Genomic DNA, 26,389 nt, shown 5'->3' with positions numbered 1-26,389 from the left:
TTGATCCTCACCAGTCAGAGATTTTAACCCTTATTTTATAAGGAAACTGACGCTCAAGGAAGCTGAGACTTTTCCAAGTTACATAGCTGCTCATGGTAAGCTGGGGTTTAAAGTATGTCTGGGATTTTAAGTCCTATGTCTCTTGACTTTATATTTTAAGACAGGGTCTTATTATGGGGCCATGACTCACCTGACTCTCACTACATATACCAGGTCTGCCTTGAACTTGCAGCCATGTCTTGTCTCTGCCTCCTGAGTGCTGAGACTACAAACTAACTGTTAGTATATTTGATGTTGGCTGGTGATGCAGCTTACTACTTACATGGAACAATTAAGACTCTAGTGTTTAATCCTCAGCACCCCTGAACCGTTCCAAAAAGGTCTGGTGATGCAAAGGATCAGACTCACAGCTTGTACACGTTAGGTAAGTGCATTATCACTGAACTACGCCCGCACCTGACTTTATTTCTTTTCAGTGCAATAGTCAGGGTGGGTGCCTAGATTTGCCAGAAAGCCCAGACCTGATTGGAGGAGAGACAGCTGGTGAGAAGCAGCCAGTGTGACCAATAAGGCACCGTTGGAAAACCTCCCTCATGTGAGGAGATGAGACACTAGATGTAAGTGGGTCTTTTATTTATTTATTTTTTCCTGTTTTCCCCAAGAAGCAGTAAGACATAAAGGTACAGACATCAGAAGTTGAGCCCAGGGACTTTATTTATAGTTTTATTTGGACTCACGATTTGTGAAATATTGTAGTGAGCCCAGTGTTCTCTTCTATGGGGTAGGGATAATAACATTGTTAAAGGTCTGTTGTGAGGGCCCTTCTATGGAAGGGCTGAGATGTAGAGGGAGTTAAAAACAGATGACACTGATGTTACTGAAAGAGTTCCGACACTGTCACCATCCCTCGCCTTCCACATTTACCAAGTAAGGACTGTATTGTATTAAGCAGAAGCCGTCCAATCTTCACCAACTGTCTAAGATCTTGTAACACCAGGTCTAGTCCAAAGCCGGCCTTCCTTTTGTTTTGTTTTGTTTTGTTTTGTTTTCTGAGACAGGGTTTCTCTGTGTAGCCCTGGCTGTCCTAGAACTCACTTTGTAGACCAGGCTGGCCTCAAACTCAGAAATCCACCTGCCTCTGCCTCCTGAGTGCTGGGATTAAAGGCGTGCATGCGCCACCACTGCCGGTCAAAGCCAGGCTTCCTTTGTTCTCAACCATGTCACAGTTTGCCTGGGCTTATGAGTCCCTCAGACAGTGGGTGGTATCATGGGGCAGAGGAACAAGTCCAGGAGAGGGAGGCAGCTCCCTTCCCAAGAACACTTGAAAAGGCCATGAGACCCTGAGTGAGCCTGCCCTCTCTTTTTAACACACACTCTCCTAGCCAGAGGAGAGCTGAGCAAAGAGATTGACTGCGCATCTCTAGAAAAATCGCGCAGTGGCTGTTCTGCACCTGTTGTAGTCTCTGGGAGCCTAGTAGGTTAGCTAATTGACGATTCCCCTGCTGCTTGTATTCGAAGGTTCTAAATACTGGGAAGTCACACCAGTTAGGATATTATGGTCTGAATTTGACACCAGTCCAGTACAATTTTGTTTTTAAGTCGCGGGTTGAAATGGAGGAGAAGACCAAACGGAATGATGCAAACGTCCCCCCAAACGGAATGATGCAAACGTCCCCCTGGGAATAGGAGCTGCAGCTTACCTGCTTTCAGCATCCACTTCCCCCCAACCAGCACTCACGAATCAACAACAGTTCTGCTTCTAGTATTTGCTCAGAATGCAGGAGAGCATGCAGTTTTGGCCAGGGTGCTCTGCAGGGACAACCCCTGCTGGGCTCACCGGTCATGCTTCTTGCACTGGTAAGAGCAGTCCCTGCCTCCTGCCTGGGGTATGGTCTTTACTTTGACAGAGCTCAGCAAGGAAAAAACTCAGCAGGCCCAGCTTGCCCCGACCGCAGACCCTTTGGGATTCACTTGCAGTCATTCTTGTCCAAGCCCCAGAATTCTGAAGCCAAACTGAATACAACCTGAGCCCAGTAACAGGTGGGGCGGCACCCAATGATATGGGTGTGTTCCTACGAATGAATCATGTATGTTCCTCTGAACATGTCAAATTTAAACAAACAGGCCAAGGCTTCCACATAGTCTGCCCGGCCTAGCCATTTAAACCTGGAAGTCAAAGAGCTGGACCCCCAGGTATGCTTCTTTACAGCCCCTACATCTCTGGGCAAGATAGGTTTGGGGTCAACAAAGAATGCCCCAAGGTACTTGTTCATTGATTATTCTATTCAAACACAGATCAAATGCAGAAAGGATGGCGCACGCCTTTAATCCCAGCACTTGGGAGGCAGAGGCAGGCCGGATTTCTGAGTTCGAGGCCAGCCTGGTCTACAAAGTGAGTTCCAGGACAGCCAGGGCTATACAGAGAAACCCTGTCTCGAAAAACCAAAAACAAAAAGAAAGGATTTCAAAAACAAGCTTTTCTCCCTGTTTCTGCTAATGTGTACTTCCAGCATATCAGGATACTTGGTCCATCAGAATCTGACTTTAGCATTAGTCAGAGATGGAGCTTCACCTTCCTTGAGAGCCAGGGCAGGATGGAAATTTCTACAAAGACCCTAGAAGGAGAATTAGGAGCTACAGCCAATAGCAAATGGATATGATTTTAACCCAAACAGTCTGCTCACTGTAGTCAGCAGCAACTGTGGGGTCAGGTTGCAGCAGTGGCCCAGGCCTATAAGTTATTCAAGTAGAGAAAAGCACTCTGAAAAATTAGTCACATGATGTTTTAATAGCAGAATGGAGCTGAATATGCATCACCCTTTCAGCCCTCGGTAAACATGTGAACTATCTGAAGGAAATGCAGTCCCTCCCCACTCTGCTTACTATGTTATTTTTCTCCTGGCCTTTATATCACTATGGATGATATGGTGATCATTATATGAGCCAAATTATGTGTACACATAGTCTTGGGGTTTTGCACTTTAACGAGTGTCATTTTAGAGCTGGAGAGATGATTATGTGCCTTAAGCATTTGCCATATGATTGTGAAGAACTTATATAAAATTCCCACAGGCATGATGCCCCCCCCCCCCGTAATCCTAACCTGCAAAGGTAGAGACAAGGGACTCCTGAAGCAAGCAGGCTAGCTGGACTAGCTGGCTCCAGATTCATGAGAGACCCTGTCTCAATATGTGTGGAAGACAGTAATGGAGGAAGACTGCAGACATTAACCTCTGGACTCCACCAGACACACATGTATGTTCACCCCCCTCACACCCACATGTATTCGACCACAGTACACACCACACACACACACACACACACACACACACACTCACACATATGGCAATAAGTAAAATAAATTTAAAGTGACATTTAAAAAGTTGGTAATGAAAAAAGTTTGGTGATGAATATATTTTTCTCCCAACTTCCTTTTTTTGTTTTTTGTTTTTGTTTTTGTTTTTTGTTTTTGTTTTGGTTTTGGTTTTGTTTTGTTTTTTGATTTGTCTGTGCCCTTCTCTCAGAAAAACTAAAAAAATGTTTGGCGTCACTTCAGGCCCTGTTTCCAGTACCTCCTTTCCTTTTTCACTGGCATGTGAGCTCTGTGAGGGCAGGAGTTTTATCAGATCCACAATCCATGTGCCCCCTGCCCTATGTATTTGTTAAGTGAATTGAGTGCTTCCTGGAAATTTTATAGCTCATCCTTTCTCATCCCTATGATAAATTGGGACGTTCAGAGTAAAGTTGAATTGGCATTATTAAACCATATTGGTGGCTCTCTAGATTTACAATGCCAAATAATCATCTGAGGCTCTTGTTAAAATAAAGATTCTTTCTGGCCTTTTTTCAAGCCTGATTCAGTAGGTCTGGGTGTGACTCTGGGGGACCTGCATGTTAAAGCAAACACTGCCATTCTTTGTTGGTGAGGCAGTCTGGGTGCCACAATCAGAGAGATGTTGGCCTGGAGGCAGTCTGGGTGCCACAATCAGGGAGATGCTAGCCTGGAGGCAGTCTGGGTGCCACACTCAGAGAGATGCTGGCCTGGAGGCAGTCTGGGTACCACACTCAGAGAGATGCTGGCCTGGAGGAAGTCTGGGTACCACACTCAACGGTGGAACCATATGTAGCAGATGTAATGATGGGAGGACTTAGGAATAAGAGCACCAGAAGGGATCACACCAATGGCTTCCTCCAGTCTCTTCACCATTCAAACTGAGGGCCCTGATGGAAGGAACTGTCTGATGCCACCCAGGGAATTAACTGGGAACCGTCTCCCTGCAAAGCTTCCTGAAACCATTCTTTGCAGCCTCCATGCTGTGGTCTCTGTAAGTCTAGCATGTGCTGGCCAGGTTGAGTCTTAGAGGCTATCTCATTAGCATTGAAGTGGCATTTGCTGGTGTCTGGTTTGATGTGAGCAATAGTTCTCGTAGCTGTAGTCCGTGACTGCACTAAGTGGCACTGATTACCAGAAAACATCCTAGCGTGCTGAAAATACTTGGAATGACCAACTAATGAGGACATTAAGTATATTTCCTCATTAGTAATTATGCAGGCACCGAAGCCAAGCCCGGTATCTATATATACTTGTATTGCTAAATTAAAAGCAACTGTGGGGCAGGGAATAGCAGCACCGCGGGTAGAAACAAATCAAATGTGACATGTTTTGACTGCACTGATGTACAATGATCTGAGCTCACTTTTGAGGGAGAGAAGTTTGGCCCACAGGAGAAGTGAAGGTTCCAGAGCCAGGAATGCGTCACGGAGTTCAGGAGCGCTCATCCTGGCCTCTTAAAACATTCACTCCCTCTGTGACTTGGAACAAAACCCTTCCTTTTTCCACATTCGGGGAGAAAGGGGATCGCTCAGTTTCTACCTTTAAGGCACATACTATGCTAGACAGAGATTAAAAGGCACTATCTGGCAGACACTTTCTTCTTCTCTAGTGACCTGATCATTGAGGAAAGCAGTGAATAGGTCTATTGGCCAAATCAACTCACATTTGACAGGGCAACTTGTCTAACATAGATTAAACTATGAATGCATACTCAAGTGTTAATATCAGTAATTGAGAGAGGGATAGGGCAGCTGCTAATGCACAGGAAACGTGTTTCCTTGTATTTACTTCTAAATGAATTGATTAAAAAGGATATAATGTTACCATTTAATATTATACCATAAACATGATGATGAGGTATAAATACATATTATTATTATTGTAGGTTTCCATGTAGGTTGTCATTAACTAGCAGGGATCGTATGATGGCATGGACCCCCTGAGAGATGGTTCGTATCTCTCTCAGCCCTGCCACCAGCCTTCGACCACAGCATCGCCCCTGCTGAGCCTTCATGTATTCCTCTGATAAAACAGGGGTTGCCTTTGATGCTCTCAAGGTCATCTGTGCTATGATTTTATAGTTACAAAAATCTTAAGGCAAAGGTACTGGACGAGCTTAATTTCAGACAATGACAATCTTTTTAAAAAGATTGACCCCATACTTCCTGTGGCACAGAGATGAGGGGCTTACGTGAAAATGTTTAAGATGGTGTCTGACTCAAAGTAGCTATTTTGTTTCCTTCATTTAGAGAAGACCCCCTCCCGTATTTATTTGTACATGTGAAAGGGCACACCAGTGCGGTGGTGTGGGGCCTGGTTCTCTCCATTTACCATGGAGGATCTGGGGATTGAACTGTACACGTGAAAGGGCACACCAGTGCGGTGGTGTGGGGCCTGGTTCTCTCCATTTACCATGGAGGATCTGGGGATTGAACTCAGGCCCTCACTGTTGACAGCAAAAGCATTTGCTCGCTGAGCCATCTTGCCTGTTTCATTAATTGTGTGTTCTAAGTATGTGCCTGTTTATGTGCATGTAATACCCTTACATGCACATGTGTGTATGCATGTGTGGATGGAGACCAGAGGTCAACATCTGGTGACTTTTTTTAATGCCAATTCTCCACCTTTAAATCTTTCTAATTAGATGAAAAATATTAGTTCTTTGAAAATGTCATATCGTCAATGCATTGTATTAGTCAGTGTTCTATTGCTATGAAGAGACACCATTACTAAGGTCACTCATCAAAGGAAGCTTTGAATTGGGGGCTTGCAATGACATGTTTCCTCCAATAAGGCCCGCTTGTTACACGAACAAGGCCACACCTTCTAGCCTTCTCAAACAGTGCCACTCCCTGGTGACTAAACATTCAAACGATATGAGCCTATCAGGGTATTCTTATTCAAGCCACCACACGCATACAAGATATTTTGATCATATTTGCCCCCAACTCCTCTTCCTTTACTTTTAAGAAAGGGTCGTAACACTGAACCTGGCGCTCACTGCTGGCTAGAACAAACCCCAAGGGATCCTGGGATCCTGCTACCTCACCAGCTCTGGAATTTCAAGAGTTTGCTGCTCTGCCTGGGTTTTTATATGGATGTTGGGGATTTGAAGTCAGGTCCTCACGCTGATGTGGCCTGCACTTTACTAACTTAGACATCTCTTCAGCAGCTATTCTAATATTTTGATAGGTAACAAAGTCAAAAGTCATGTGTGTGTGTGTGTGTTTATATACTCATTCTTGCATATTTCTGCATTTAAGGACTTACATTAAGGAACCAAAAAGTCAACCTCAGCATCCTAAACTCTTCATTAAGATTTGGAAGGGATTTAATGTCATGCAGACAACCTTTCCCCTCTGTGGAGAACCCTGTCATGGGCGGTCCTTGACTGATCCTTGCTTTGTTGACCTCACTCTGAGGGCAGTAGCTGTGGACCACAGAACTTGTCCTTAAAAGCAGGTTAGAAAGCATCCTCCCCTCCCTGCTCCCTTCCTTCTCTGGATTTGCCCGGGGAAACTGAAGTATTCCTTTTCTTTTTGATACAGAGAAAATAGAGTGACCTAATTTCTACAAACCCCCTTCCTAAGTTTCTTCTTCCCTGCCCTCCTCCACCCTCCTCACAAGTTTCCAGAGAGTGTATCTACATTCCCCTTAAATCTGGTCTTGGATTGGACTCAATCTTTGACGTGAGATCTGAAAGGACAGAGTCCACGGGACCATATGGAATTGGATTCTGGTCACGTACTTTCACTACCACAGCAGGTGATTTAGCACCTCCCCCTTCCACATACACACACTTTGTTGGAACATACTGACTGTCTGTGGAATAAACTCCTGAATGAACCACTGACAAGCCAAGGCTCTCCCCTTTAAAAAAAAAAATCTAAATGTTGAGCTTCACATTTATTTTTGCTAACTTTCTCCACGATGGTTTCAGCCCTTCCTGTTCCAACCTGTCGAGCTCACTCTGAATGTTGATACTGACATCCATCATATTAGCGATCCCTCCCAGCTTTCTGTCAGCTGCAAATGTGATCAGCATGCTCCTGTGTCTTCTTCCAAGTTTTTTTTTTTTTTTTGATGAAAGCTCACTGTGTTTTTTAAAAAAGTCTTTTTTAATTTAGTTGATTTTGGTCCAATTTTTGATAATTTTTGTAGAGCTATCTAAATGCAGGAGAACCCAAGCGATGAAGTTCAACCTGATTCCCCAAACAATGCAATTAAAATAAGTATGCTTTGCAAAATTGAGCTAGGCCTCAAAGGTAGCATCGGCGTGACCCAGGCTTTGGCATGGCCAATCTGCTATTTGGGGCAAAGCTAACAATTAAATTGGATAAATGTTTGTTGATGAGGGTGATGACTCCAGACTAACAGACTGAATGGTGCAGAGACAAGCAAACACACTGGATTGATTTTTTTCAATGTAGAGACATTTCCCAGCTGAGACAGCTCAACGTACTAGGGAGACATTGCCACTGCATGAAAACGAGGCCATAGACACTGATAATTAGATAGTTTGGTGATACAATATCGTGGGGAGGGGGCAAGTTTGCTCAACTGACCATCAGAAGTAATGCCAAATGTTCTGAGATGATGACAGATTGTGTGCTATAATCTTAGCCAAGACAGTTACTATAAGCTTCATTACTGCAGATGGATTGCAGAGGAAGAGGTGGGATGCTGTGGGGAGGAGAATCTTCATGCCCAAAACATTTATGGCTCCCACCTCACTGCAACCAGAGTCAGTGAAGCATGACTCCTAATCTGACCTCTGACAGTTGTTTTATGCCTGACCTTGGGCTACTCAATTCCTTCACCTATCTCTGTTTTGATTTTCTTATTGGGTCATATGGACAATAATACCTGTATTAATGGTGTTGCAGTACCTGGTACCTGACTGCGCAGTGCCTATACTTGGTAGCACATTTGATTAATGTCCAGAGTGAAAAGATTGATCGAGGTAATGATATACCTGGCCCCATGCTAAAGTTTTGACAAATGCCATCTTATTTAATCTTCACAAATAATCCCAGGAAGCTGACAATATTATCAAATAACAAAGATGAAGAAATTGAGGCATTAGACACATCAGTTTCTCAAGGTCACCCAGCTAGTAAATGCTGGCATTGGGATTTTCATCTAGACTTGCCTGCTTTCAAAGCCTGAGCCCTTAGTCAGTGCACCACTCCGTTGTACGATTGGAGACTTGACTTTCGTCAAGAGATGCTGCTTACAGTCGGAGTAAGAGTCCTCAACGTTTGGTGCTAAGGATCTACCACGCTACTTACAGGGAGACTTGTGATCAGGCGTAGGGAGGGCCTAGGAAGGAAGGGGGGGGCAAGAGGATCTCTGCAGGTACACCCAGCATTTCTGTCAACACTGCAACCCAAAAGGAGGCAGCATAGCAAAGGTAAACTCCTGGTCTTTGTCAGGCATTCACCCAGATGCTGGAAAGGCGAATGAGCCATGGGGAAGGAAATCAGATCAGCCCGTGGGAGACCCCCACACAGCCTCTCTTCAATTGTGTTTCCAAGCATGCTTGTTTTCAAGTGGACACAATGCATACCCCTTAGAGCTCATAGCTGGTTCAAGCGTGCGGTGAGACAGTGTGTGGCACAGTGTTTAACAGGAAGAATTATTCAGTAACTAGGATCATCTTTTTCTCCTCTTCCATCTGCAATAAGACTATTTTACTAGAACTCTGCTATTCAAAATCCTATTAAAAAATGGCCTTATCATAATGTTTGTAACTTTTCTCAAAAAACCTTTGATTGCCCTTCCCAGTGTCATTCAGATTTAAGGAAATTAACAGACTTCATACTGGTGATTATTATTATTATTTTAAATGATGTCCTATGTGAAATTAAAATGTTGATATGTTTTGGTTGACTGAAATAACAACACTGGTAATCATTTATGTTTTTCAAAAAATAGTTTTGTCATCCTTGTGTGACTGATGCTCAAAACCCTCCTCTGGTGTTAAATATGGTAATCATTTCCACTGCGAGGAGGAGAGAGCCAAGAACAAGAGCCAGGTGACACAGGCAGGTGACAAACAGAAACAGCAGTACTCCATCCCAGTCCTCCTGATGCCTCTGGTGCCAAGGCCAGGGCTTGCTCCTCCGCAGGGTCTAACGCCACCTCCACCCCCCAAATAAGCAGCAAGTTAATCAGTGAGGATGCAACTGGCTAGACTACTTACGGATAACTTGGAACTCACCGAGAGAGTCTAATCACAATGTGAGAAATACAATAGTCCCAATTTCTAAAGCATCAAAGAAGAGAAGAGAAGAGAAGAGAAGAGAAGAGAAGAGAAGAGAAGAGAAGAGAAGAGAAGAGAAGAGAAGAGAAACCCTACGAATTGCAGTTCACCTGTGTGTCTTTTCATTGGCACCACTGGGAATCTTGCAAGCACGAGCGTGACAGGTGTAGCCCTGTCAGGGTCACTTATTAAGCCATTTAGAGATTCAATAAGGCAAAAGCTATTTTGGTATAGTGAATGTACTTATTGCTAAATAAAATGAGAGCTATAGGAACAGTAGAAAGCTGACTAGCCTAGCACAGTGCCAGGCACAGTCATTTAACCAACTCTTGCTACCATTATCATGAATGGAAAATCATAATGGTTCAAAAGCATTCATAGAACTTACTCTGGAATAATCAAGATCTCTGGGTGTTGCGTCTGTTAAAGCTCGGACAAGGGCATTCATCATACAGATCGGAGGAGATGGCGGGGAGGGCTGCGAGGGCTCCTGTTGTAGTGGGCTCTTTGGTTTGGAAGGCAGACGACCTCTCCTCCCTTTCAGACTGTCTGTACGCACAACTGATGAGACACAGAGAGGGGGGAAAAACCAACTGTTTAAAGATCACACTTGGAATAGGCATAAATCATGAAGAGGAATCCGAACACATTAGAGTCTGGCAATGATGGATGAGGACTCCCCCCCCCCCCCCATTTCAGAGCAGTGTTAAGTTTGGAATAGCGCTCAACAGTGATGGACTGAGAGTCGACATAGTCAGGAAAAAGAAAAGCTATCCCATACTAACATTGGCTCTGAAAAATCTCCTCAAATAGAACAACGGCTTTTTATAAAATTGATTTTTGAGAAATTAGAATAAGCAGTCCTCAGTGTGACTTTAGTGTACATATAAATATCATTCAAAAAGAAAATGATTGAAAGAAAGGAACACTAGGAAAATTGTGCTGCCTCAATGTAAATATTAGCAGGTTTCAAGGTCTGAGGGCAAGCATTAGCAAACTGGATGAAAAATGCGCGCTCTTACCTTCCTTAACCATCCCGACACTGAGACACTTCTGAAATCTGCAGTACTGACATCGATTTCGGCGTCTCTTGTCTACTGGGCAGTTTTTATTTGCCAGGCAAACATATTTTGCATTTTTCTGCACCGTTCTCTGAGAAAATATAACACAGAGATAGTCAACTAATAGTTTCTGGAAAAAGGCAAGACCTGACAAGATGTATTTTAATTACAACGTGAAAAGCGACAGTGCAATTTGTATAATTAGATAAATTTAATTTCCTAACACGCTAGCCTGCAGGAAAAACAATTTTATTAGTGTTCCTGGCTGACAGTGAAAACCATCTTGGGTTGTTCTGAAGCGAGTCTCAGGAGGCACCCAACTCTGAATGATAAAATCATATCTGAAATTACCAGGTCAACATATCGTACCTTGGAGGATTAGATTATCTCCACTTTAATATCCCCTTGGGAACAATTTTCTACTTGTTCTACTCCCCTGATTATCACTGACCTTATTAAAATAAAATCAGAATTATCTGGGCTGTACTATGTATGGTATCACTATTATATGCCAGATATCTCAATAACTGGTTTTGTTACTCAATAGAGGTGAAGCCATACAGAATAAAATCTGAGTTTGTCTTGTTAAAATATATAGGGAATAATGTTTTCCTTCTAAACCATGTAAGGAATCACGCTTTAACAACTAGATCCATGTGATGGTACTACTTACTTGGTTTTATCTTTAAAGGATGCATATAATAAACTGTCCATTTCTAACTCTGAAAAGCACGTTCTTAAAATTGGGTAGAAAAATCACTGTCATATCCAGGAACGAAAACCCAAAGCCAAGTAAGAATAAGAGAAGGAAAGAAATAGAAAAGTCATATATACACCTCAGGATTTCATAAATGACTATTATTTCAGACACCAAAAAGAACCACATTATTAAAGGCACACCATAAAATTTGATGCTGGAGATAAAAATAATATCACGTATTTCTGAATCACTTAGAATTTTGAAATAACACATGGGGCAATAATTAAACATCTCCTCTGCTCTACATGTAAAATGATGCTTAAAAAGCCATAAAAACCTTTGTGAAAATGGTTATATTTTTTCACTTAGGATGAAGTGTTCCAAAAGGACCAGAATCTACACGACTCCTCCCAGAGCAGAACACTGGAATATATTTGGGAAGAAATTTTAAAAGAAGTTTAGGTAAGCTATGCTTAGTGATGTGCTTTGGGTTCAAAAATTTTAGTTTTACTTTTGGCTTTTATTTTCTACTCTTCTTATTTCCCGGGGATTCAGTTTTACCCTGTCATGTGTTCATTACACCTAAGGGAATGAATGGTTATACATGTGACAAGGCCAACCTATGTCAAGTCTAAGGCACAGCTGCACAGGGCTGAGTTTTCAGCACCTCCATTCTCAGCAGTCTGCACTGATAGCAGCCTTTGAATGAAGCTCTCTTTCACAGAACATGCCCATGCTTCCTAGCATCCTTTCCTTCCTTTATCCCCAAGGCACTGTGCCGATGGATGTGAGCGCCTGTGGCATCCTGCTGCAGGTATACATTTCCCCAATAGCCCGAAGCCAGTCTCCACACTTGTGTGTGTCTGCACAGTATAAGAACAGAGAGATCGTTACAGTTCAATCTCCGAATTCCCATCATTAACCGCACTTCATGACACATTTTTAAAGAATTCAATTTAATGGTAGAAAGCCACTGGGTAAATCCAGTTCTAGTTCCTTTAATTAACAGATCTGTGGGGTGGTCCTACCCTGGCCTGCCCCACCCTTCCAAATATAGATCTGCTTTCAAGGGAATGCTGAAGAACAGGGAAGTGTTGGGGAGATGTCACACTCGGGGTGCTAAGTTCTCAGTGTTTGGGGATGGTTCTGCTGTGGAGGCTTCATTCATCTCTTCCTGGAGTGTCTTTCTTTTCTCGATGCTGACTGTTTATCACCCTTCAGCACTTCCAATGAAATGTTATAAAACCCAAACTCGCTAAAGGAATGTAGTTATGTGGGAAACCCCCAGTAGCAGGGGGAGGGGGAGAAAGGAAGAAAAGGGGGAGGCTAACCCAGGCTTGGAGACCAGCTCAGAGGTTAAGCACCTGTCCAGCAAGCACAAAGGCCTGAATTCAGCCCCTAACACTGCCGGGAAACACAAAGGTAACCTAAATGGCTTATTAAAAGGAAGGTGTGCCCTTAAAGCACCACAAACTCGTGTACCTGTGGGGCCTTGCGCATGGCAACATCTTTACCCACACATCCTTCCATTTACCTGGAGAATGCACTGAATGATGTGATAGCCACTGTCATGTGACAACGGGATGCCTGTCGGTTTGTTAGAAGCCAGCTAACCACAAATGTGTGCACGGCCATAAATTCCGAGTCTTCATCTGATACCTATTGTTTTGTGACTTAAAGACTAGGAAGCGCTCTTGTATGTTGATATCTTATTTAGTATGGCCTTTCTTTGTGTTTTATCTGCTGGTTGGGGAGCTAAGATCTAGCAAAAAGGCCTATGTCCGATATTATACATTGATAGGTGACAAGTTAGGATTCCTATTTGAATCTTCCAGCCCTGATTCTGGCTCATAAATAAACATTCTTTCTGCTTCCCAAATCCTTGTCACCCAATCAGCATCCTGCTTCGCCTATGTTATTCATGTGAGTCTGTTTGTGCCTGAAGTATCAGTAAGTTAGGGTGTAAAGAGAATGACACAGAAATGTCTGGAACCATCTGAGACTCAGTGACAACGGAAAGAACAGCAAAAGAGTAAGAAGGCTGAACCCCCCTTCCCGCTGCACCCCCCACATATGGGGGGGGGAAGACTATTGAACTCCAGAGTCGAGAGAAGCCAGCTGTCCATTATCCCATATGCAAGCCACATCGCTCCACAAGCCTGACCACAGAATACTTCTCCAGGGTTCAGTTCCTTTGCTAATATGGGGGAGGCCAATGATTCTCTCACTGAAAAATTCTCCACTGTATCTATGAGAGAATGATCGTTGTGGGCAATGTGTGTGCACAGATGCAGGGACGTAAGCGTTCCTAGAGGACAGGGTGGATTGGCAAGGCCTGAGTTCTACCTTCCACCCTTCCATGGACTAAGCTGTCCCAAGCTGCCTCTAGCTAGCTACCTTCCCCCTCTGTTCTGCCACTGCAGAGCATCTTGGGAGCACACGGATTATTAGGTGACCTCCTGTCTCCACCTCACTCTCTGAGTGTGAGTTCTGTGGCAATTGGATGACCTCCCTGAACCTCCATTTTCTCCTCTAAGAAACAACGACAATTAAGATCTAGTTTCAAAGCACACTGAATCAAGAACAGCCAGTGAATGACCAAAATTCAATCTTAAGTCTCGCAGCTCTTCCTGTGAAGACCAAGACACAAATACCCAGGCCTGCCAGGCCTGCAGGTGCTATTTTCTCACACTCTGGGTGGGCAGAGAAGGCAGGATGATGTTTGGGCGGTGTGGAAGTTTAGATCCTTTTGAGAATCTGCAGAAACCTCTGTTCAGAAAACAACAACAACAACAACAACAAAAACCTAAGAAGGCGATGTCAGGTCAGGAGGTTGATGCAGGCCCTTCAAGTGCATGGACAGCTTATGCGGGAACTTCCAGTTTAAAAAGAAACCCCCGGGAAAGATGGGTCTGGGCAAGGACTCCAAGCTCACACCCGCTTAGATGCCTCAGCAAGGGGTCTGACTGCAGAGTGGAGCAAGTACCTGGAGGAGGCATGCTCTCTCTCACCTTGAAGAAGCCCTTGCAGCCCTCGCAGGTGCGGACTCCATAGTGCTGGCAGGCAGCGTTATCGCCGCACACAGCACACGTGCCTTCGCCAGATGATGAGCTCCTATTGGGTGGCGATGGGAGGCTGGGGCTCTCTCCCAGCAGGCTGGACGCCGTAGGGGAGGCTGTGAGGCCCAGCGGAGGGAAGGTCAGCGTGGCCGTCCTCTTGGCCAGCGGGAGCCCGTACGGGTGGCCCTCGAGCGCAGCAGCTTGGCTGCCCGCGGCGGCCGCGGCTCCCAGGGGCAGACTGAGCGCAGCTGCGGCCGTGGGGTCATAGCCGAGGTGGTGGCCGCCGGCTGGGCTGGGCGCGGGAGGGTGTGGCGGTGAGGGCTTGAAGAAGATTGGGAAGCGCGCAGCAGCGGCCATGGGGGGCACCGCCTTCATCTGCGGGTCCAGCAGCGGTCCCGGAGCGATGCAGCCAGGCGCAGAGGGCAGCTCGTCGTCCCACAGCGCCCCCGCCTGCGGGGGGAAGCCTGGAGTGGTCGGCGTAGACGGTGGAGACTGCTTGAAGTACATGGAGGTGCTGGGCAGTACCTCGTCTTCAGGACCGGAGGGAGGAGGAATGGACGGCTGCTGCTGCTGGTGGTGATGGTGATGGTGGTGGTGGTAGCCATGCTCGCGACCCTCTTCCATCTTGATCAAAGGCCGAGGCCCAGAAGGCGGCATTTGGTACAGGCAGGAGGGCTTGAGTTCGCAGCTGCTGGGGTAGCCCTCCATGAAGGTACTGAAGCTGGGCAGGGATGTCGTGGCGGTGGCCATGATCCCCGTGCTACCAAGGTCCATGGTCAGCTTGGTGTAGTCGGGGTTCATGATTTCTGTGGTGTATTCCGAGCCATAAGTTTGCGTGGTGTAAGTGGACCCCGGAGGCGAAGGGCTATATTGGGCTTGCACGCAGGGCATATCTGCAGGGACAGAGAAAAGGGCCCAGAAGCCAGTTGACACCCCATCTGCAGCTGGATCCACTGCTCTTGAATCAGGAAATAAAGTGGCATCCTCGCCCACCTGCTGGCAAAGACTGAATGCCCCTAGTTTACTTTCTTCCTTGCTGGGAAGACAGCTGAGTCCTTGACTAGCTGGCCTCAGGGGAGATAAAAATGGACTCCCTGGGGATGGCTACACCCATCTTCCCTCCCTTGCTCTGTTCATCAAATCTGGATATAGATGCTTTCCCTCAGAAGCCCAGGTCATTTTTAAAAATTAGTTTAAGTCCCAAGCAACAACAACAAAGACCCCCCAAAAAACTATTGGAGTGGTCTCCCTAGCCACAGGGAAAAGAAGGAAATGTCTTGTTAATTAATTTGGAGAGGAGGCCATTGATGCCCCAAGACATACACACGTTGATTGGTAAACCTGTGAGTTAGTGAGGGGGAAAAAAAAGATGTCCTGTGTGGTACAAGGGAGGCAGTGACATGCTAACATTTGATGAGTGCCAGCTAAGGCTGCCCACACAAGTTGTGGTTGCTGCTCCCCACCCACTCCTCCAAACAGGATTAGCAGCCTGCCCAAACTGGACCCCTACTGATGACTTCAGCCAGCTTAAGTGGTGAGGTGGGCACGTAGGCCCAGGAAATGGACTGGGGGAGTCGATGCCATCTGCAAAGAAAAAGATCAGCTGTAACAGCACACCCACCAAACCTGCTCTCTCCTATATACTGTGTGTGCGGATGCATAGATGTATATAAACTTCCCAGTTCTGACTAATAGGATACTCTGACCCAGTAAGATGAGAGCTGTTTTATAACAACAGCTAACCGCTCTTCTAACAGGCACATTAGTCTAGGTGTTTTCTCAGGAAGGGGGTGGGGAGAAGAGAAGAGAGCAATTTCAAAACAGATGAAGTCTCTCTGCCAGTTTGCCTAGGCTGGACCCCCAAAGCAGCTGGCATAGGGGTGCTTGCTATAACCACAGAAGTTGAAGTAGGTGAGAAGGCCCTGAGAGTCACTGGCTCTTGTGGATGACTTTTCTAATAATTTTCCTTTTTTCTGGCTAAGTCAAATTGGTAACACGGGGAGTTTCTGGTGGTTGGTTTTTCCGAGTCAAACCCAGGTGCTTCACTTCTTCTTGGAGGGTGTGGTGTGAAGGTGTGACTAGCAGAAAAGTGGGTGCTTCACATTTCCCTTGGCATCTTTCTCTTACCCACATTTCCAAAGCTGATTGAGTCATGCGTGTATGGGATGAGATCTTGACGTGAAAAAAGGTGCTGAGGGCCTGTTGGAAGAAGCAGCGTTGAGGAGTGGCCAGTCCATGCCTGCCTTCTCCAGTGAGACCTCCTGGGCTAGCTTGGAGCTAAAGGATTACTGAGCTTGGTGTCTAGTTCTTAGGATGAAATGGAAGCTGTTTAAAAGAAGGGACACACAGCCTGGCCTTTTCATTTTCCCTCTCCCTTGCATCTCTAAGAATCCTTCTGAATCATCTGCCATTCTGTCCTCTCCCTATTGCCCTTTGTCTTTCTGAAGTCTCCAGCAGGAGAGTGACTCTACCTGTTTCTCTGGTGCCTACCCAGGCCTGCCTCTTCTTCTAAAATTTACAAATTTTACCAAATTTGTAAAGAGGTCTTGCAAACCAAATCTGAGGCCTTTACACTTACTTCTGTTTGCAGCTCACATGGGTTTCCCTTGCCTCTGAGCCTCAATCACCCAAACTCCAGCCTCATAAATCCTTTGGGTTTTAGATCAGTAAAAATGTTCCCTATCTCCCCATGTGATCCCTTAAATGAATATATTGGGTATGAAAGGACAAAAACAAAACCATTAAACCATAACATATCCTGATCGCTTGGAATACTTTCTTAGAAAACATACTTTTGAGAAATGCTTCGTATAATCTCTCTGCTCTGCTTGGTAGTAGCAACAGGGTGTGGTATACAGCGGAGCTTCGTGCCAAGAAGCCACCTGTGCTGTGAAATGTAGGGCCAGGAGCCCTACATGTTGGTACTGGGCAGGTTGACTGGACTGCCCGCTGGTTGTTTGTTTCTCCACCCATTTCCCTTGCTCAGGAGGAATAATGGCTTCAGACCTACCTGGAGGGTATCTTGCGCGCTGAATGGTGGGGCTGGGGGTCTCTCCAGCGGAGGCTGAGAGTGTAGGAGGCGGGGACGTCGGGATAGGGATAGGCGAAGCAGCCGCCGCTGTGCTGGCCCGCTCTGCTGAGGGTCCAGGCTCAGCGCCCGGGCTTGTCGGGCTGCGCTCTCCCGCAGTGGGCTCTGCAGGCACCGAGAGAGGGGACAGAGATTGTGGTAAGAGTAAGCTGGGTCCTCTTTCCCAGGGCTGGGTGAATGGGGTGGGGGGTCGGGGACCTGTAGAAACACTAGATAATTACAAAGAACTGTCATAAGGTTAAGTGAAAGTGCTTAGGGCTCACGGAGCCACTGGGCAAGAAGCAGCACATCGTCGTAGGAAGCTAAGGGAAGGTTGCTGGCACCCAGTAAGGTCACAGCTCTTTCTTTTGTGGTACACGATCTGATGCTACACCCCCCCCCCTCCATGGTCGTCGCCAAGAAATTGATCTATTCTACACCCACTGTTGGTTCCCAGCTTGCGAAGTCAGGAAGACCGAAGTAAGGGGGACACTTGAGGAACAAATAGAAGTCCGAATTGGGGTGGTGGTGGTGGTGGCGTCAGGGAGTATACTGAAGAAAATAGCCATTCTTCAACTCCGACGGCCTCCACTCCTCAAACACAAATTTTACACGCCGCGTAGGAAATGCACAAGGTCCGGAACGAAAGCATGAATGCCCGGAGGAATTAAGAAAGTCTGCGCTTTTCATTCTAAATGCTAATGGAGCTTCCCTTCTATTAGTCGCGAGTTTCGAGGGCCAGGGGTCAAGCAAACAAAAGGGCACAGAGGAAAGGCCTGTGCTGGGAGCCGTGCGCTCCGGCAGACAGCTTTGGCTGTCGCTGCGACGGACCGAGGGAGGTCCCCTTCACTCAGCGGGCGGTGTCCCCGAGGGTGGGCGGTTTCAAGGCTCAGGGCCACCCGGTGGCTCAGAGGGGGTACATTCCGGAGGGCGCCCAGAGCGGCTCCCGGGCGAAAGTCCCGGTGCACAGCCTAGTGAAACTTTGTAGCTGGAAGCGCAGCTTGACTGACAGGGAGGAGGGCTCCAGCTGCCCCTAACTCCGACTTATAGCGCCCCCCTTTGTTCGGGGTGGACACACCTCAAAGGTTAGGAACGTGCCCCCTCCTCCTTGGAGGGGAACCCAACCCCCAAACTAACCAAAAGATCTCTGGCGAACGCTGGAGCCAAGGGTGGGGTAAGTTTCATCTCCTGCCACTCCCCGCGCCCAGAGAGGAAGAGACTCGGGTTCCCCAGGTCTAGGAAATTCTCGATGGCCAGAAAATGGGGGATTCCCTTGCCATCCCCAGCCCGAGGTACCCCGACGGAAACCTTGCGCTCGCTGAAGCGTTGGCACGAGTGGATCTTTCCACAGCTGTAGCATGTGCTTCTCATCCTCCCTTTCTCACATCTTCAAAGGGGGGGTCCTCCAGCAACCCCACCCCCTATTCTACTGGGTTTCCTATGGCCACTCTCTCTGGGAGCCTTTCAAGAGTAGTCTTTCTCTAAGGGGCGGCCTCTGAACTCGGTTGGGCGGGGGTCGCGCCTCTCCAGGGAAGGGGTTCCTCTTAGAGGCCGGCACACTGCCTATCGTACAGCCCAGCCCAGCACCCCATCTCCCCCCACCCCCCATCGGCCGGTTACCTAGGTAAAGCCTCTGCTCCTGGAAACACGTTCTGGCGCTCCGGCTCGTGGCCACTGGGGCCGGGAGCACAGAGCCTCGGGGTTGTAAATTAGGAAGAAATAACTACCTCTGTCAAAGCCCCTTTCTTTCTCCGGGGCAGACGAAGGGAACACCCCCGTGTTCCTCTCCCCGTGGTGAAGTGTGTGGAGGAAACCGTGAAACACACCATTGTGACCCGGGCTCCTCCGCGGAGTTTCCAATCGGGGAGCGGGGGCGGAGGTTGGGCGGGGGCAAGAGAGGTGGAGGAGAGACCGGCAGAAAGGGAAAGACAGAGATTCTCAGAAAGACGGAGGGAGCTGAGACAAACCCTGGGGGAGAATTTCTGTGAGCGAGTGCTGGGTAGGGGATTTGGGGGTGGGGGTGCCTGTGGAGGGAGGGAGTGGTGTTCTTCCTCCTGGCAGTCTTTGGTGTTCGCATTATGTGTATCTTGCTGGGTTAAAACAACTCCAATAAAGTAATTTCATTCATTGTGTTCAGTATGCGCGTTGGGCAGCTTTTCTTTCTCCAACTTGGTTCTATAAGAAACATTTCCCGATTGTTGGAAAAGGAGCTCCAGAATTGAAATAGCGGAGGAATGGCTGAACCGAACCCTGTAACCTCTCTCCCAGCCCTCCCAGGTCCTAGGATAAGCAGCTCCAGAGCACTATTGACCACAGTCCCCGCGGCTCTTCCCTCGGGAGAATCCGGGCACATAAACAAAAGGCCACCTCCAAGAACGTTCTTGGAAATCAAGGGACCAATGATCATGAGCTCCCGCATGACTACCGGAAGCCTCCAACAGGTTCGAGAGGTGCCTTTGAAAGGCAGTGTCCGCCGGTTGCGCTCTGCTGCTCGGCTCCCCTTTTCACCATCGAGCCCTTTCCTTCTTACTAAGAAGAAAACACTCGGAGCAACTTCTCCGAAAGCTCATTGAAAAGTAACATAAGCCTTTCCCACACCAGCCAAGGCCTGGAGAAGAGGGACGCCGTCCCCACGCGTGTCGGGGCGCGAGAGTCGGCAATTACACCCTATTACCTCCGTGGGGAAAAGTGTAAACCAGCAAGTCGGCGACGCCAGGCAGACGTGCCTAGTGGAGCCCGGGGCTCATTTCAATACAATAAGCCGCATTCCTACAATTACACCCTCTTCGCTGAGCTCCTCCAGAGCCTCTGCAAACTCCGGCCGCTGCTGCCCAGGCACTGGCCCTCCTAAGCTTTCTCCCAGACAACCAGCTCCGTTTCACCATTAGACACATTAACTCGGACCCACCAGACTCCCTATTTCCAATTCCACTTAAAAGGCAGGAAAATTACTGCCGTTCATCACCGGGGCTCCAACTCTCTGCCGCCGCCGCCGCCGCCGAGAGCATCATTACCATGACAACTAGAGCCGAAATACCCTGAATTACGACGCTGGAGCAGCTACAGCACAAATCCAGGTCCTCCTCTTTGTTAGAGGCTTTTAGCCTCTTTGGGTGGGGAGAGGAATCTCACAAGCTCCAGAGTCCCTGAGGGCCAGCTACAAGGGAAAAGTTTCAGATTGGAACCCACCAGTCGCTGGGCGAGCAAAGCCTGGGAGAGGAAGCGGCGGGAGGGGGGGCACCCCACATTAAAAGTTGTCAATTTCAGGAGCGACACTTCCCAGCGCGCCAACTTTTAAGCAAGTCCCCATATTAACTGGGCATATCGTACATACTTGGGTGCTGTGGCGGTTCCGTCTTTAGAGCGAGTTTCTAGAGAGCGACCCCGAAATCTGGATTGGGGGAGAGTCACAGCTGCTGTCCCGGAAGGGCTGCGGTGCACAAATCCAGCGGCTCCCAGAGGCGGTGAGCGGCTGGCGGGGGATGCTGCGATCCCAACTCATGGGAGAGCGCCGCCGAGAGGTTCCGCAGGCGTCCAGTCTCCGGTTGCGACCAGGGGGTAGGATGTCGCCACGTTTCCCACCTCCACGGACACTGCGGGCTCTGTCAGCGTTGCAAAGTGAACCCTGGAGGGGCGTCCGGCTGCGGCGCGGCGCGGCGCGACACTGGCGAGGGAGCCGGGCGAGAGGGGTGTGAGCGCGCGGGAGAGACTGGAGTGTGTGTGCGGAGCGTGTGAGCGCGCGTGTGTCTGTGTGTGCAAGTGAAGGAGCGGGTGTGAGCGTGTCTGTGTATGGGGAGCGGAGGAGGAGCAGGCGCTGGAGGGGTGGGGGGCGGGAGGCAGGAGACTCGGCTCTCCCGGCTGCGCGTTCGCTCGCTCTCTCGGCACGTCATTTATGCCACAGGAGCCCTAGCGGCCTCTCCATAGAGTGCCTGGAATGCGAGACGTCAATGTGACGCCATGGGACGCTACGTCACCCTCCTCCTCCCTCCCCTGGCCCAGCCGGTTCCGCGTGTGCGAGGGTGTGTGTGTGTGTGTGTGTGTGTGTGCGCGCGTGCGCGTTCCCGGCCATTCTCACGGCCTCACAATGGAAACCACGGGGAGCTGCGGACCCCAGCCCCGAGGCTTCTCCGTTTCGCGCGGCCAATCCCTCTGTACCGGAGCCGCTTGCCAGGGCGCCGGTCTACCAGAGGGTGCCGCAGCCCGCCCGCGGGTCAGGCGGGACCGCCCAGCTGTCAGGCTCCGGGTGGAGCAGAGTTGGAGGAGTGCTGCTGGCTCGCCTCCGAGGCTGCCCCGAGGCATCTAGCCAGGTCCAGGGGGTAAGAGAGAGGACAGCTCTTCCGAAAGGGAAGGCTACGCCAGCCAGCTTCTCCGAGTGACCTGGCAGTCGCTGCTGAAGGAGTCTGGCACCAGCCCGAAGACTCCCAGAGGTGCAGCTGTGCTTCCCTCATGCAATGGTTCTAAGGCTGTTTACGTCCCTCTGGTCCTCTGCGCCTAGGCTAATTTGCCTCTTCCTCCTGTCATGCTGTTGGTGTTTCGCCCTAGGATGCAGACAGTTCTAGGGACAAGATTTTATTTCTTTTCACTTATGGTGTGGGGTTCTTGACTGGACACTTTATAATCCAAAGAAGAGCACATCCAGCCACACGCACGCGCTGCACGAGAAACTATATATAAAACAAACACACCACACGTGTTTAACAGCTGAGTGAGTCTGACTGTTAAACAGATCCTCTACTCCTCCCCAGCGCCGGGTCAGACATGGGACTCTACTTTCATTTGAGGGTTGTAGATGCCTCCCCTTCCATCTCTCAAATGACATATTTCAAAATCAGTCAACAGGATTCATTAGGCTGTCTCTAGGGGATCTTAACTATGGTCTCCTGGGGGGGGGGTAGTCTGGGTGACAATATAAGGGACAGCGATTTCTTCCTGGAAATAAATTTAGGGTGTCACTTTCTTGCTGAAAACAAAACAAACAAAATACAAAACAAAACAAAAAACAAAACATGTTTGAGTTAAGAACTCTTAGTTCCAAAGGTTGCTGCTAAGTGAAAGTAACCTCTCTCAGAAATGATTTTTTCACGAAGGAAATGTTAGAATGAAACAACACAGACAGACGCGGTCTCCAGTGGTCTGTTAGAATCTCAAGTGGCATTTTCTTTTCATCTGCCCCAACAATTGAGCGTGTGGGTGGTAAAGTTGGGGGAAAAGGATCCCCTAGTCATAGCACATGCTTCAAAATCGAAGAAGGTTCAAACTAGGACCAGAAACTCGAAAAACAAAACAACACGTGCATAGTGTGTCTCTCTGTCTACGCCTCCACTTTCACTTTAGCAGGCTGGTGTGCTTAAGACCGTGAGAGGGACGCTCGGAAAGTTGTCCCAGCCCAGAGGAACCGAGCCCCCTGGCTGCGGGTGCGTTCCCATCCTAGCCCAGAAGGAAGGAGGGCGCTCGCTCCTACACTGAATCCATTCAAAGGCTGGGGGTTGGGGGAGCAGGACCTGGAGCCGCGCGGCGCTGACGCACGCGAGGCGCGTGATTGACGCAGGCGATGTTACTAAATTGGGCGGTTGGCCGGGCCCAGGCGGCCGCGCGCGCGGCAGATAGCGGAGTAGATTCCCCTCGGTCACCCCCCTCCCGTCTCCATTCAGCGCGGCGCGGCGTGGGGCGGGGCGGGGTGGGACGCGCGCGTCCGCGCCGGGATCCGGCGAACCAAATATAGACGGGTCCGGGCTATTTTTAGTGGGGCGTCGGGCGCGCGCGCGCGTTCGCCGCACGAAGGGGCGCCCCGACTCTGCCCGGAGAGCGGACTGCAGAGTCGCCATCTTGTACTCCGCTCGACCCTGTCTGATGCCCGGCAACGTGGGGCCGAGGGTAGGGGAGCTGGAAGGGAGGCGCGGGCGCGAGCGAGGCGCGCTGCCTGGGGTGCGCGCGCCCTGAAGGCCGAGCGCGGTCCTCTCCAACTGCTCGCCCGGGCTCTGCAAGCCTCTGGGCCAGGTACCGCCACCGAGCCTGCCCGGCCGGCCCCGACTCGCGAGGGGGCGGAGCTGCTTGCGGCCACCACTTCCTGAGAGCCGGGGATACCCATCCCGGACGTCACGGAGGAGTCGAGGCGGCGGTGGCGGCCCGGGGCTCAGCCTGCACTTGCATCATGGGTGCAGCAGCAGCTGCCCCGATCCTTTGTGCCTTTTTCCCCCTATTGAGTAACTGCTTTGTTAACTGAAAATACCATGACGGACCAGTGTGATCACCAGTTCCAGACCTCAAAGAAAGTGAAGCTGTCAGGCAAGAAGAGGGAGACTCCCCCAGCCGGCTGCGATGGTATCTGGTGGGTGGGTGTGTAGAGAAGCACTTGACAGTTTTCCACGTATTACTTCTTGCCTAACTCTTCACCCTTAAGAAGGTTTAAAAATAATTTTATTTCCATGCTGTAAAAATTTCATCTGTGTTCTGCACCCCACCCATTCTCCTTCACTTTAAAATCTCATGCAGAACTGGAATCACTCAGTTCAGGAACCCTAAAATTAGGTATAATTTTTAGGAGACATGACATCTTTCCATGGAATTATAGAATACGTTCCATTTTCTAATTTAATATGTGAAAGGTCCTTGCTCACTCGGTTTATTATAAAGTCACTAACTTTGTTCATGTGAATTGAAGGGTTCCGGTGGTGTCCTGAGTTGAGACAGAAGTAATTTACCGGATCCATGATAATGCCACTTATGTGTGTGGTGGTAACAAAACCCCCGGTATCATGGACACTCCTGGATTGAAGGAGGATCTTCTCCGACTATTAGCACTTAGGACTCTATATAAACAGTGCTTTTTTATTTCTGGGTAGTAGTACTGGAGGGAATACACTTATCCTAGTTTACCTTAAAAAATAAATTTCACCCTTAGCTAGCCGGGACTCTGCAGGAGCAGATTTTGTCTTTAAGTGGGTGTGCGTTTGGGGACCTATCCTGGCCAGTTTCACATTACTTTCTTCTTGTGCTTTATTTTACATCCCTTCAGTGCTCAGAGTCACTCGGGTCACCTGCCTTACTTCCTTAATGCTCAGTCAGGGTGAACTAGGCTCCTGTTCCTAGCTGGGGCTGCTCAGAGTGGAGAGCTGGATCCACTGTGGGAGAGTTTGCCGTGGTTATAACTGCAAACTTGATAGCTGACAAGTTTTTGAAACTCAGAAGAAAAGTCATGAAAGCAGAGCCAGGTCTGGGCATCTGCTCCATCAAAGGTCCCTAACAAAGGCAGCTCCTTCCATGAGCCACACAGACTTCTTAAAGTATATGTTCATATCTATTCTTTTCTGCACTTTCTTTAAACTTTCAGATTTACTACAAATAGAAAATAATATTCTGTGAGGCCTATGCAATGATTTAATTTTTTATTTTTAGAAATCTATATTACTTTATTGATTACAATATTCTTAAGTGAAATCCAGTACTGGATACAGCTATATCTCCAGTTTTGAGATACCAAATAGAATAAGTGCCTTAATCGGTGGCATAATGAAGACATCCCAGGTTTGGGCCTTTCTCTAGAGAAAAAAAAAAAAAAAGGACTTTCATGTATGTTCTAGCTTGTAATGTTAAGAAAGTGATTTCTGCCCTTTCAACAGCAGTCTGTTAGAAACTATCTATACAGTAATTATTATAGGGTTGTAAGATAATTTTCATTTATTTTATTTTGATGTGGATTTGTAACACTAATCTGCCTGTAAGAAAGAAAGATATATTTCTCTCACAAAATAAAATAAGATATTTGAGGAAATGTTGTATGTTCAATATAAAACAATTATTTTTAACAAAGAAGGATTAAAAACAACTGTCTAAGAAGAATGACATGTCATCTTGATTTTGCTAGTGTGTAAAGAATGGTTACTATTAAAAGTAAGGAAAAGTGAAAAAGAAATATAGTCCAGGAGTTGGTGAGATGGCTCAGTAGGTAAGAACACTTGGTAAGCAAGCACGAGGACCAGGGTTTGAATCCCCAGCACCTATGTTGAAAGCCATGCATGGCTCTGTGTCTGCAACTCAGCTTTGGGAGACAGGAGACATATAGATCCTGGGAGATTGTTAGCTAGCCTCTCTCGCCAAACCGGCTTGAAACTCTGCTTCTTTGAGACACTGTGTCAGGAGAATAAGGTGGAAGGCTACAGAGGGAGTTGTATGCCATCTCTGATTTCCACATGTATGTGCACCTACACATGTTCATGCACCACATACACACCTACATGCATTGCACACACACACACACACACACACACACACACACACACACAAATTACAAGGAAAAGTTGTCATCTAATGAAAATAAGTTTTGAATTTTAAGTCTGTATTTTCTAAAACCAGGGCAGAGGTTCTATACTAAACACATGAATGCACACACACAAACATGTATATATATAATTTACTGACTTCAGCTGACACACACACACACACACACACACACACACACACACACACACACACACACCTTCAGTTGTACATGGCCCCAGAATCAATTCTATCAAATCAATTCTTTCAAATCAATTCTATCTTTGTCAGATTAGTCTTCCTAGAATATACCTTTTGTTCTGTCACCTATGGCCTTAAAAAGGCTTCAGCAGCTGGATTTTGTCTCCCCAAAGACAAAGGTCTGTTATTTCCAGACTCTTCCTGTCATATCTGAGCTGTTATCCTCACTATGTATTCACACAGCCTTCAACACATTCATACTCTCTCTCTCTCTCTCTCTCTCTCTCTCTCTCTCTCTCTCTCTCTCTCTCTCTCTCCCTCACACCCTCCCTCCCTTCCTCATGGGTAGCCTTCTTCTCCTTCTCCACTTGTTGCAATATTACCTCCCGTCTAAAATGAGCTAATGAAGAACCAGATTGTGCCCGAGTCTTTCATGATGTTCTCAT

At 47.8% G+C, this 26,389-nt stretch overlaps 1 protein-coding gene across 3 annotated transcripts in view; it reads right to left on the bottom strand.

Moving 5' to 3' along the window:
* Nr4a3 (nuclear receptor subfamily 4 group A member 3) overlaps positions 1-21,351 on the bottom strand; it is a 42,925-nt gene extending 21,574 nt beyond the window's left edge. Inside the window, exons 1-5 of one of the 3 annotated variants that reach the window (XM_021200463.2) lie at positions 20,821-21,351; positions 17,430-17,612; positions 14,372-15,312; positions 10,622-10,751; positions 9,988-10,160 (exon numbers count right to left, since the gene is read on the bottom strand). In XM_021200463.2, the coding sequence (XP_021056122.1) occupies positions 9,988-10,160; positions 10,622-10,751; positions 14,372-15,310 (1,242 nt within the window). In that variant the 5' untranslated portion in view covers positions 15,311-15,312; positions 17,430-17,612; positions 20,821-21,351. Of the gene's footprint in view, positions 1-9,987; positions 10,161-10,621; positions 10,752-14,371; positions 15,313-16,546; positions 16,667-17,429; positions 18,120-20,820 lie in introns of those variants that run through there. The other 2 variants (XM_029539931.1, XM_021200466.2) reach the window with 2 other exon arrangements.
* Positions 21,352-26,389: the final 5,038 nt, after the last annotated feature.

This window comes from Mus pahari, chromosome 6, assembly GCF_900095145.1.
Source record: "Mus pahari chromosome 6, PAHARI_EIJ_v1.1, whole genome shotgun sequence".
NCBI lineage: Eukaryota > Metazoa > Chordata > Mammalia > Rodentia > Muridae > Mus > Mus pahari.
Note: the sequence above shows the minus strand (reverse complement) of the source record. Positions and strands in the feature narration are given on the sequence as shown.